The sequence below is a fragment of the Daucus carota genome, chromosome 4 (assembly GCF_001625215.2).
Source record: "Daucus carota subsp. sativus chromosome 4, DH1 v3.0, whole genome shotgun sequence".
In the NCBI taxonomy this organism is placed as follows: Eukaryota; Viridiplantae; Streptophyta; class Magnoliopsida; order Apiales; family Apiaceae; genus Daucus; species Daucus carota.
Genome location: NC_030384.2, coordinates 22,066,270 through 22,079,289, shown reverse-complemented (window position 1 = coordinate 22,079,289; position 13,020 = coordinate 22,066,270). Strand labels below are relative to the sequence as shown.

Genomic DNA, 13,020 nt, shown 5'->3' with positions numbered 1-13,020 from the left:
GGTTCGTGGTTCAGGGGTTTCAGCAAGCTGATAACAGGAACAAGGGATAAAGGGAGTTATATTATTGAATCATTGTAATCGTTAACATTATTGATTAATAATATAATCTCTTACCAGTTGGTAGGGGACCAGGACGTAGACCATTAGGGTTAGGGGTCGAACCTGGCTAAAATTCTCTGTGTTGCTAGCTTACTGATTATATCTGTTTTGCATTGCATCTGCATTGTTAGCTAGCTAACTGTTCACTCTGAAATTAACAGCAAGCTGTCTGTGATAGTATAAATATTCGGTAACATTAAAAATCGGTCATATTAGCCATAACACCTATTCACCCCCCCCCCCTCTAGGTGTGTAATTTCATAGAGTTGTTTGTGAGAGAACATTTACCAAACATTAAACACAGAAATTGTTGCAGATCTTGCTACACAGGGCCTGGAGTTGTTTGTGAGAGAATATTTACCAAACATCAAACACAGAAATTGTGGCAGGTATTTATGCACTAACTTTAGGCATAAGTAAATTTAGTTTAATTCAATTTTCAGTTAATTACATTATTGCATTTTATCATATGGTTTTTCACTTCAATACCATAATTGAATTGTAAGTTTAAAGCTAATCATCTTAGAAATTTTTTTTGGACAATATCTTGTGCAACACATAATGTTGCTCACCACAGAGCAATGGAAGCCTCTTTTCTGAAACTCATTCTTCCACAGAACTATGTATATATCGTCTTCCAGGATTTTTCAAATTCCAGCTAGTCTTCATCGAATTCGTTCACCGCAGTAGCACACTCGATGGGGATATGTTCGACTAGGACATGAGTGTTCTATAACTAGAGAGAATTCAATTCGGAGAATCAAGCTTGCAATCGATAGTTTTGTTGAAGAACCCTAAAATCCCGAATATACACACTTATATTTAATGAGGAATCAAGATGAAGTGGAATACACAGTCAGCTACTTCTAACCGTTATTTTTTCAACTCAGCTGCTACCGTTAACTTTTTTGATTTGATTTGATTTGATGGGATGCAACAATGATTTTGTTAAGTGGTTTATGTGAGATCAAAAATTTCGCAGCGATACGGATGATACATTGGCCTCAAATAAGTGACACACCCTCCATCCAAGCCTCCATCCGAGCAGAGGCGGAGGGACATGGGGGCCTCTGGGTGCCGATGCCCCCATAGCTTTCAGAAAAGTGTATATTTTTTTATATGAGATCCACATATTTGACAATATTAATATACAAAATATTACTCCTTGTGCCCCTGGAATGTTAAAAATTAGCCCTAGAATGTTAAAAATTAAAAAGTGCCCCTTGAGCATTGTGTTCTGCCTCCGCCACTGCATCCGAGTTTAAAAACTTATTTAGGAAAGTGCTAGACTTGCCAACTGTTTATTACAAAAAATTTACAAAGAAGTAACATTTCAGTGCCACAAAACCTTAGATTACTCGGGTCTTGAAAATTATTAAGATAGCCAATCGGGGCAAAAAAATCAACAAAACACTGAGACACTTTCACCAACTGCTAAGATCATATGTTTAGTCGGATCTAGAAAAAATTGAATCCGAGTGCAGAATCCCAAACAACACACTATTATATAATTAAAAATTGACACAAAAATGTGTATCAGTTGAGGGCCCTAATCTTCAATGCATGCAAACTACTCACCAACTATGACTGTTCATAAGTATATACTCCCTCCGTCCCACCCAATTGTTTACATTGGGTTTGGGCACGGAGGTTAAGAAATATGTATAAAGTAGTTAAAAAGAGGAAGAAAAGTGGGTGAAGTGGTGGGACCCATCGATTTTTAATATATAAAAGAGAGATAGTGGAGTAAAAGTAGTGTGAAAAGGAAGGAAAAGTGATAAAGTGGTGGGACCCATTAACTATTTTGAGAAAATTTTGTAATGTAAAGAAATGGATGGGACGTCCAAAAGAGGTAACTGTAAAGAACCTGGTGGGACGGAGGGAGTAAGAAGATGCCCTTTTTTCAAAGCTTGCAGGTGGAAAAATGACACAAAAGTTACAGTCCCACGTGCATGGCTCGTGTTAACCTAAAGAATTGTACACCTTGTAGGGTCCTCGTAAGCCCTTGCCTTTCAGTCATGGACAGGGTTGAAGATTTGCCAAGATTTTGTGCAACATGGGGAGATTAATAAGTGGCAGGGATTCGAGATTCGATTAAAAACGATAAATGTGTGAGTATAGTGTCAAAATATGTCAAACTTGTCATAATTTTTTGAATAGTTGAGATCTTGCTGCTTATTTTCATACTCCCTCTTTAGTCTTTCCTATCAAGTTGGTTATGTTTACTATTCAGAGTTAATTTTATTTTACATCCCACTGATTTTGATGAAATGCATTTTATTACATATACTTTATATAATTGCACTATGCATCCTTTTATCATTTCTGACACATCACTTTGTACCATTTACGTTAATGTTGAACGGTAAGGTTAAAAGTGTCGGGGTAGTTTGGAAAATTTTTAAAAATTAATTTTAACCAGATTTTTTTTAATTTTTTTGACCTTCTAAATGATATTTTTTGAAAAATCTTAAAGAACATAATTTGTAGAAAATGAAAAGATGTTTTTGAAATAATAAGGTTCAAAATTATAATAGTTATAACGAAGCTAGAATAATTAAAGCCTACTTTAATTGAATTGAATTTATAAAATAATTACAAAAAAGATTTCAATAATTTTGGATTTTATTGTTTTAAAAGGATCCTTTCATTCTCTAGAACTTTTTTTCTTAAAGAATTTTCAAAAAATATCGTTTAGAGGATCAAAAAAAATAAATAAAAATCTGGTTATAATTAATATTTTAAAATTGCCCAAACTATCCTAAGACTTTTAACCTTACCGGTCGAAATTAATGAAAAGAGGGAAAAGTGATGCGCCAAAAATAATAAAAGGATGCATCGTGCAATTATATAAAATATACTCCCTCTGTCCCATTTAATTGTATACGTTTCTTTTCAACTGCTCGACACGCATTTCAATGCTCTTATAAAATATAGTTCCGTAACTTATTTTTGAGATTTTCTTTTTCTGAATAAAAATATAACATCCAAACTTTAATTCAGAAAAAGAAAATTTTAAAAATAAATTACACAACTACACTTTACAGGAGCATTAAAGTCTGTGCCGCGTCCCCGTCCCCCAATGTATACAACTCAGGGGACGGAGGGAGTATATAAGAAAGTACATTTCGCCGAAACCAGTTACTATTTACTATGGATGTGTGTTTATGCTTAATTTTCAAAAAGAGAAAGCAAGGTTGCTTAATTAGCACCAGGAAAACCAGTTATCACACATCTCTTCATTTCAAATCATCCAGTTTCCAGTCACAAATTTAGTTTCCGAATATACAATTTTTTTATAAAAAATGGAAATGACTAAAATTACAAGAACTGGTGATAGGTTTCAAATATAGCTCCAAATCACAAGTATTCAACTAAAAGAGCTCCACAACTGAGAACACTCTTCATCTTCCTTGGACTTGCCCCTCATTGACAACAATTCAAATGCTGAAGTTGGTGCCTGCATAAGGTCTAGTGTCACGTTATTCGTGCCTGGTTCATCGAACCGATCCCAGCCCTGTGGCTCCGAAAACATATGGCTCTCGTTAGTGGAAACAAGAGGATGGTGATGATAATGATGATGACTGGAGTGATTGTTTTGTTGCACATTTACATCTTCTGCATGGTGAAAAGGCAGGTCCTTGTCGAAAACGAACTGCTTAGCCAGGAGGGCTGCACGATTCTCTGCAATAAGTTCCCGGAGGGCAGCACTGCATCTTGAAGAGAGATCGGGGGATGAAATCGAGGAGTCGTTCCTCGATGACAGAAGAGAGAGAGCACGGCCTGAGGATGATAAATGAATATTTGTTCAAAAATTTAAAGATCTCCCTGCCATCTATATCGATAATGGTTGTATTCAAAATTTGTTAGAATTTTTATCAATGAATGGGACATTTTTAGTCAAATCGGATTGCAAGTCCACCAAGATGTATACCTTTACTTCTTTCTCAGTTTTTTTCCATAGTTGAAGTAATTTTTGTGTAAATGAAACGAGAATCGAGCTCTGGACCTCATCTCTAACAATTGAGAACTCATTTGTAGCCTAGTTAGTTATCTACTTATCTTCTCCTCCCCTCAATTGTATATATTGACAGATGCGGACGCAATATATATTTTAATGCTTATGTAAGCTATAGTTCAATAACTTATATTAAGATTTTTTTTTAAAAAAAAATTATTCATAAAAAAATTAAAGAAAAAGTTATAAAATTATACTTTATAGTAGCATAAAAGTGTGTGCCGGTCAGTGAAATATATATATATATATATATATATATATATATGAGTGGGACGGTTTGAAGATATATATGTATATATCTATATATTAGAAACATGAACATCAATGTTATTGCATATATTAGGACACTATCCTCACACATAAACTAAAAATTACTTCTCACTTATACTCCCTCTGTCCCATTTAATTTTATACGTTTCTTTTTAACTGCTCGGCACGCATTTCAATGTTTTTATAAAATATAGTTCCGTAACTTATTTTTGAGATTTCCTTTTTCTGTATAAAAATATTTCATCCAAACTTTAATTAAGAAAAAAAAAATTAAAATAGATTGCACAACTACACTTTGCAGGAGCATTAAAGTCTGTGCCGCGTCCCCGTCCCCCAATGTATACTACTCAGGGGGACGGAGGGAGTAATTTACTTCTCATTTATAAACAATAAATATTTCCTTTAAGTTACCTCAAAGGACCCATGTACTTGGTAAACCAAACCAAAAAATGGGAAATAAGGGTGAGGAGTGGAGTGTGGACTACTAAACAAGGAGCCCAACTTAAGATGATTATAAGCAAACTCAAAGATGCACTTGTTCTAAAGGTACAAAGTCATCAGTACCTTCCTATTTCGAACTGTTGAGACTGAGCTTCACACAATTAATTTAGAATTTTGAATTTGGTACCTGTATATATAGTATATAACTGCACTTAACACAACTTTGGTGTCCTATCGAGTACAATTTAGCTACAGATATTGTAGTTCCTGATTTCTACAAGTAATTCATTGCAAAAATCTATGTACTCAAGTCTGCAGCAAGTGTGGAAACTCTGAAATCTTGTTAAATTTATTCAGTAGTAGACTAAAATATTTGACAAAATGTGTCCAGAAAGGAATGCACAATGTATGAAAAAGTCTACAAATGCATATATTCATACAGATGCCCCGTAAAAATTATACTCTTGTTCCATTCAATTGTATACATTATTTTTTGGCACACTTTCTAAGATTCTTTTAAAGTAACCTTCATGATATTTTTTTTAAAATTTCTGAAATAAAAGTTTGATGTTTAAACTTTTTGAAAACAAAAAAAATTAAAAAAGTACTATGGAACTATACATTATAAGAATCTCTAAATAAGTGCGAGCAGTGAACGTATATAGCCCACCGGCGCGAAGGGTGTAATCAAGAACTTACATAAAATAAATTCATCCCAATGTTCTAAAGAAACCAATTGCATGAAATTTGAATGATCTGCAGCCAAATATAATACTAATAAAATCTTACAAAAACCTAGAAAAAATATGACCGTTCTATCCAGTTGATACTATATATATATGTACGGAATAGCTACCCTAGCTGTGCATAAGTAAGAAATTTTCTCTCCTTGAACACTTGTAAGTCAGAGACTCAGACTCAAAAAAATAGTCTATTATGTGTACTGCACTACTGCTGAATGTTAATGACTTCTGTCATTGTTTCAACAATCCCAATTATCATAATTTTTCACAGATAAATATCAAAAATCACTGTATCAAGATTATAATTTCCATGGATTTAGAAAGAAGAATACCTTGAGAAGGATTGTTGTTTCTGATCACAGTAGTAGAATGTTCTTGAGAACTCTTTCTTCTTCTCTCATTGTGCCCTGCTAGTCTCCTCCTGCAACTTCTCTTTGTATCATCAAACTCCGTCACCAAATGAAACCTACATATCAATCAATAATCCATTATATATTTATAGTCCGAATACTCGTAATAAATTAATTCAAAGGATCGGTCGTAAAAGCCCATTTTTGTTGTAATTCTTGTAAAACATTATGCTCCGAATACTCGTACTAAAAGCCCGTTTTTCTTGTAATTCCTATAAAACATTATACTCCGAATACTCGTAATAAATTAAATTAAATATGAAAAATTAGAAGCACCTGCTGCACTGTTGACAGAATCGTTGTTCCATTCCAAGCACCACAACTTTAGGAGCCTTTGAGTGAAGCTCACAAACCTTATGCCTCCTATGATACTCCTTAGCATTCAACAACGCCACGTGGCACCCCTCGACCTGACACCTAGGCACCGTAGCTGGAATCGCCACCGTCACCGCCGCCTCTCCGCCGTCACAATAGCCCCTCCCCCGCTTCGAAATCGTTAGCCCTGTGGACACATTTCTGCCATTAGGGTCCTCAAAGTAGTTCCTCTTCCCCAGCTTCAAGCACATCAAGTGAGGGTCCGGATGGTTGTGGGGTCCACTAACACCGCCGCCGTAGAGTGCACCGCCGTAGAGCATCTCCGGGGGGTGGTGAAACAGATCGTAGTGTGAGGCGGCGGAATGGGAATGAGAGGAAGGAGTAGCAAGCTCCCAGTTGTTGATATTATTGTCCCATGCAAAATGAGTGAAATTATAAAATGGACCTCTAGAGGAATTATTATTATTATTGTTGTTGTTGTTGTTGGAATTGTTGTGGAATAAGTTGCAGGCAGTTTCCATTGGTGAGACAGAAATGGGGGTGAATTTTTTCAGATAAGGGAAGGGGACTAGGAGTGCATGTGAGGGGAGATCTGCTTACTTGTCTTTATTAAAGGAGAAATAGAGATGATGAGTTTATTATTATTATTATATAACTGGATATAATGCGAATATGTGTGCACATCACTAGCTAGACATGTTAAAGTTTCAAATTTATGCGGAGGTGGTTTGGCCAAACTTAAAAAAAATGATTTTTTGCTTAAAGTAAAGAAGTGGAGTAGAAGTGACAAGTAAATAAGTCAATAAATTGTTTGAAAATAAAGCATAAGAAGAAGTTAGCATTTACAACTTCTTAAAAGTGCTTCTACTTCTTTACAGCATTTACAACTTCTTAAAAGTGCTTCTACTTCTTTACACAAACAGACAAACAGATAAAAAAAGCAGAAGTCAGAATCACCTTCTGCTTTTCACTACTAGAAAAATGGGCATTTCCGACCAAAATTTCCGACCGACCAAAGTGGTCGGAAAAAAAGCGGACATTTCCGACCGACTTACCGACCAAACGTGATCGGTCGTAAAAAATGGCGTCATTTACGACCGCCATTACCGACCGCACCAAATCGGTCGGTTATAATGGGCGTGGGTCCCGCTCAACACCGTTCCTTCAGCTGACATGGACGCCACGTCAGTAAAACCGACCGCAACATTTCCGACCGCCTATCGTCATTTCCGACCACCTTGGCTGGTTTAAAACAATTGGCCAGCTTTTAACTTGTTGTCGACTTGTCATTGGCTGAGTGGGAACGAGGTGGAGCCCAGATTATTTCCGACCGATTTTGACGGTCGGAAATGGCCTGCTTCGTTTCCGACCGAATTAAAACCCGGGCGGTCGGTTTTGACTTCTTTAAAAAATAATAAATTCTATTCGACTAAGTAAACTATTTAAAAAAAACTAAAAACATTGTACATCCGGAAAACCGACCACATTCAATATATTCCCGACCAAACTCATAATATAAACACAGAAAACCGACCACATGCAACACATTTCCGACCAAACTCATAATTTTAACACAGAAAACCGACCAAATTTAACTCATTTCCGACCACAAACTCAAGTGCAGAAAACCAACCATTTCGTTCTGTCATTTCCGACCGATTTACTACTCTCGCGGTCGGTTTTGACTTGTGAGAAAAACAAAAAAAAAAATTATCCGGCTAAGTAAACTTTAAAAAAATAAAAAAATTGAAACCAGATTTTAGTCAGTTAATAAATTAACAAAAAAATATTCATCACTTAATATTTGATTTTTAAAATTTTTTATTTCCATATCAAAATATAAATACTAAACTAACTAATTTCAAATTAATTATTCAAATAGCAGAAAAATGTAGAATCTTTGTGATATGGTCTAATTTAAGGTACTAATCATGATAGCAAAAGAAGAAAAATATAAAAAAATTATAAAGACACTATTCTGTTATGAATCATGCATTGCAGTGAATGTCGGCGTTCAGGGTTTGGATTTTATCAGAAGTTATCCTAGGGTGTATACTTTCGAAATATCAATTTGTTTTTTAGGCGATCCAACCGTACGGATCGTAAATTAAGTAGTCATAGTAGTTGTATACCAAAAATCAAATCAATAGGATTTTATCCGCTGAGATATTATAACGAAAATATTATGTTATACTTAAATATAGACGTAGGGTTATTTTTTTACAAAAAAATAAATTTGTTTTTTAGGCGATCCAACCGTACGGATCGTAAATTAAGTACTCATCGTAGTTATACACCAAAAATCAAGTCAATAGGGTTTAATCTGTTGAGATATTATAGCGAAAATGTTATGTTATTCTTAAATATGGATGTAGGGTTATTTTTTTTACAAAAAAAATAAATTTGTTTTTAGGCGATCCAACCGTACGGATCGTAAATTAAGTACTAATCGTAGTTATATACCAAAATTCAAGTCAATAGAATTTTATTTTTTGACATATTATAGCGAAAATATTAGGTTTTAGTACTTATTTATTGACAGAGGGTTATTTTTTTAAAAAAATAAATAACTTATTTAAATAATCCAACCATACGGATATGAATATAATTACTCAACTTATATTGGTCCTTAAAATCAATAGATTTGAACATTAGTTGAAGGAATATTATAATGAAAAATTGATTTTCTAGGTATTTAATTTTGTAAAATAGATGTAGGTTTATATTTAAGTTCCATTATTTTTATAACAATGTTGTAGCTGGTCAGGTGGTTGAACACTCTACGCACAAGGCCGAGGTCGCGGGTTCGATTCAGGGAGATGTGTTTTTTTTTCACTCCATTTACACTTACTTTCCCGGGCTCAATTTTGGCAAATTTTGGCAAAAGTTAAAACACGCGCTCTCTCAAAACGCAGCGTTTCACTCCTTGCACGACGTCGTTTCCTCAATTTTCAGCATTATCTCAATCATTACGTTCATCTCTCCCAACTCTCTCTCAACACTCTCTCGAATCTCTCTCTGTAAGTGCTTCTCTCCCTCTCTCGATTCTCCGTCTCTCTATCTCTCTCTCTCTCTCTCTCTTTACCCCCCTCTCTCTCCCTCCCTCCCTCCCCCCCTCTTTCTCTCTCTCTCTGTACTATGCTCATTTTGGGGTTTCGTATCTCTCTGTATATCATCAGTTAGAGTTTTGATTTTTTATGGCTCAAATTTGTTCAAAGTTGCTTTAATCTGGTTTATATATGTTTATATGTCCTTTATTCCGGCTCTATTTTAGTTGTCTTAGTTGTTTGATCTGTTTTATGAGATTTTGTGTAAATTAGTTTGTGTTTGTGTTTTTGTTTGTGTAAAGTATAGTAGTAAATTATAGTGACCACTGAACAAAGGTTGCAAATAGGAAGGTACTGATCAGATTTTAAACATTAACCATTTGGTATACATCTCATTCTGTTCTTTGTGGTGAAACATAAACTCATTAATTTAGGAAACCTTTTCTTTTCCTAGTGTAAAGATATAATCCAACAGCTAAGCTACAGGTTGCTAACTCCATCGGACTTTTGGTAGTATTGTTCTCTTATTAAGCACTTTTGGTACTTCTGTTATACAGGAGGTTATTGTTTTGCTTTGGGAAGAATGAACATAAAATCTAGCTGCATATGTTCTCACGTTCGGTGGCTGAATTAGAACAGACAATTGTATACATGCCATTCTTTTATATAAAGCATCCTTATATACATGAAGAATAAGAAATATATGAATAATGTTATTAATCAAATCTTAAATTTTATTTAGATTCTTTTATTGCAACTTGAATTAGCAACTTGAATTGGTGAGAAAGAGAATGATTTCTTTCTTTATTATTATTTATATATATACTACTTTTCTAGGTGTTAACTCAGGTTACAAGGTCTGAGATTATTCGTATATCGTAAATGAAATTTTGTATCAAATTAGATACATTTTCCTGGTCTTAGAGACACAGAGTTAGCATAACCTTGGACTTGTTTTTTTATGTAATTGGCTGGTTTTAGTTTGGAGCATTTTATATAACATGCTTGGATGGTACTGTGTCCTCCAGCTTACGATACTTTCAAGAGTTTCCTCCTTTTAATGAGACAAATGGCTATGTGAATTAAAAGAAAACTTAGTATGAAGTTCTACAAAGAACATAAGACAACTTAACAATGAGAACTGGTCCTAGGTTTGTATTGACATTCTGTTTTGATGTCTGTCACTAATTTAGAAATGCAAATCCTCTACTATTAGTGCTTAACCTCTCTGTCTCAGATCAAGTTCTTCATACCTCCCAAGGAAAGCTCTCTCCAAGGATTGGGGAGATAAGACAACTTGTTTAGAGCAAAGTAGTTTATTATAGGTAATTTCGGCTGCGTTATCAATGGAATTAACTACATAAACTAACTACTAGACAAACGGAAAACAAAATTCCAGTTTTGAATAATGTTTTTCATAAGTACATAAATAGTTATAAAATTTCTAATGCCATAAATGTTCTCTGTTAAGCTTGCGGTGAGAGAAGTAGCCAAGATTATTATGTAGGTAACAGATGAATACGTGTATCTAATAGTGAGGCAACATTCATTTTCAAACTTTCTTGATACTTGGCATTTTATCTTTGTCTTGGAATTCACATCATATACTGAACTTTCTTTTTAGTTTCATACCAGCAAGATCACAGGGAAACCGATAACTTTTCTGGAAAAACGGTGATTATTTTGGAGATAAAAGTTAACTACTGAACTTGATGATCTTTGATCAATATATATCTGTTTCTTGTGAGGCCGTTACTCTGATGTTCTTGAAAAGTCTCAATTAGTGGTTTTCATAGTTATATTTTGCTTTTGTTTGATGGTCTAAAACAATTCCTGTAAATTAAGCATGTATAATAGAAGGACCTGCAATAAATCATCCAATAGACTCTGTTGTTTCTGAAATCGTTTGTTGTCATGCAAGCCACTTCGAACAGAAAATAAATGAGATCAGCATTGTCTAATAAATTACTACCTGCTGGTGTTAGGCATCTAGCTAGCCAATGAAACTGGCTGTCTTTAATTTGATTAATATGTATTTTCTGCATTCACATAATGGTACTACTGTTGATTCTGAAATCATTTAATTAAATCACAAGTGAAATTAGTGAATTTTTCTTAACTCTTAGGACAGTAGGGATAATTATGTTATTACTTATTACACTTGATTGTTGTCTTGTGAAAATCTGTGATACTAATGAAACTAACATATATGTCATTGGCTAAGTTGACTAACTATATATATCATTGTTCATGTATAGGCTATGGCGCCAAAAAAAGACAAAGGCAAAAAGAAAATGGCTATTTCTCAAGGTAGCACGACTCGTGGTTATTACTTTGTTGTGTGTTTATATATATATATGCAGTGTATGTATATGTTTCATGTTTATATAAGTATTATAGTACTAAATTTTCTAATTTAGTGTGCATATAGATCGATATATATGGTGATGGCATATAAATTTTTAATTATTGCAGGCAATTGCGGAGGCAACTAAGGATGTCACCGATGGTGAGAGTTCGGAGAATGACATTGATGAGGATGATGATGGGATGGCGATGAGGAAGATTGAAGTGAAGCTACCTAGCTAGATGCATTATTGGTAGGGATGCTGATTTTGTTAAAACATTGCTTTTGGCTTTTGATTGTTCAGCTGTAACGTATATGATTGTTGGCTTTTGTTGGCTTTTGGGTGATTGTTCAGCTGTAACATTTATGTCGTACTGAATTTTATAACTGTTCTTGTTTAAATATATGAATGCTTGTTGGCTTTTAAATTGTGTCGTACTGAATTTTGATGGATAATTCTTGATTTTGGTTTTGAAATTAGATATTGTATGTGCATTGTTGGTTTGGTAAAATAACAGGGATATGGTATAGTTTACAATGTAAATACTGCATTTTTTTGAAATTTTATCTCCAGAAAACCGACCAAATTTGCTCATTTCCGACCAAAAATGGTAAAAAAAAACCCAGAAAACCGACTAGATGTATACATTTCCGACCAAATTCATATCTTAAAATCCAGAAAAACGACCAACTCATTTCTGACCAACTCATTTCCGACCATATGTATGCAATTTGGGTGGTCGGTTTTAGACCAGAAGCTCCCCCAATGGACCTAAAAGCCATTTCCGACCAACTCATTTCCGACCACTGTGTGGTCGGTTTTAGACCAGAAGCTCATCCAATGGGCCTTGAAAAGGCATTTCCGACCAACTCATTTCCGACCACTGTGTGGTCCGTTATAGACCAGAAGCTCATCCAATGGGCCCTGAAAAGGCATTTCCGACCGACTAATTTCCGACCACAATGTGGTCGTTTTTACAACTGGGCCCCACAGCTGAGCCCTGAACTTCTTTACCGACCAACACATTTCCGACTGTCATTGGTCGGTTTTGAGGCAATCCATGTGTATGACACGTCAACGGTGGGCCAGATTTATCTGATACAATCCACGTGTATATGGACATGGAAACACATTTCCGACCGACAGAAGCGGTCGGTTTTATAACTCATTTCGGACCGATACGTCATTTCCGACTCGGTTTAAAGGGACCGACGTGGTCGGTCGGTCGGTGGTCGGAAATGACCTCAAAACCGACCGATTTTGCTTATTTCCGACCGATTTGGGCGGTCGGAAATGCCCGTTTTTCTTGTAGTGTTTGGTGCCCAAACA

At 35.0% G+C, this 13,020-nt stretch overlaps 2 protein-coding genes across 2 annotated transcripts; one reads left to right on the top strand and one right to left on the bottom strand.

Annotated features, from left to right (window-relative positions):
• Positions 1-3,304: 3,304 nt before the first annotated feature.
• LOC108216770 (squamosa promoter-binding-like protein 7) lies at positions 3,305-6,927 on the bottom strand. The gene is made up of 3 exons (XM_017389608.2): positions 6,258-6,927; positions 5,904-6,037; positions 3,305-3,882 (listed from the first exon to the last, which is right to left on the bottom strand). Exons 1-3 carry the CDS (start codon positions 6,815-6,817, stop codon positions 3,470-3,472), a joined length of 1,107 nt encoding a protein of 368 aa, XP_017245097.1. The 5' UTR covers positions 6,818-6,927; the 3' UTR covers positions 3,305-3,469.
• Positions 6,928-7,377: 450 nt separating this feature from the next.
• LOC108202298 (uncharacterized) lies at positions 7,378-12,118 on the top strand. Its single transcript, XM_064092111.1, has 4 exons — positions 7,378-7,480; positions 9,088-9,316; positions 11,602-11,653; positions 11,819-12,118. Exons 1-4 carry the CDS (start codon positions 7,378-7,380, stop codon positions 11,930-11,932), a joined length of 498 nt encoding a protein of 165 aa, XP_063948181.1. The 3' UTR covers positions 11,933-12,118.
• The last annotated feature ends 902 nt before the right edge of the window (positions 12,119-13,020 follow it).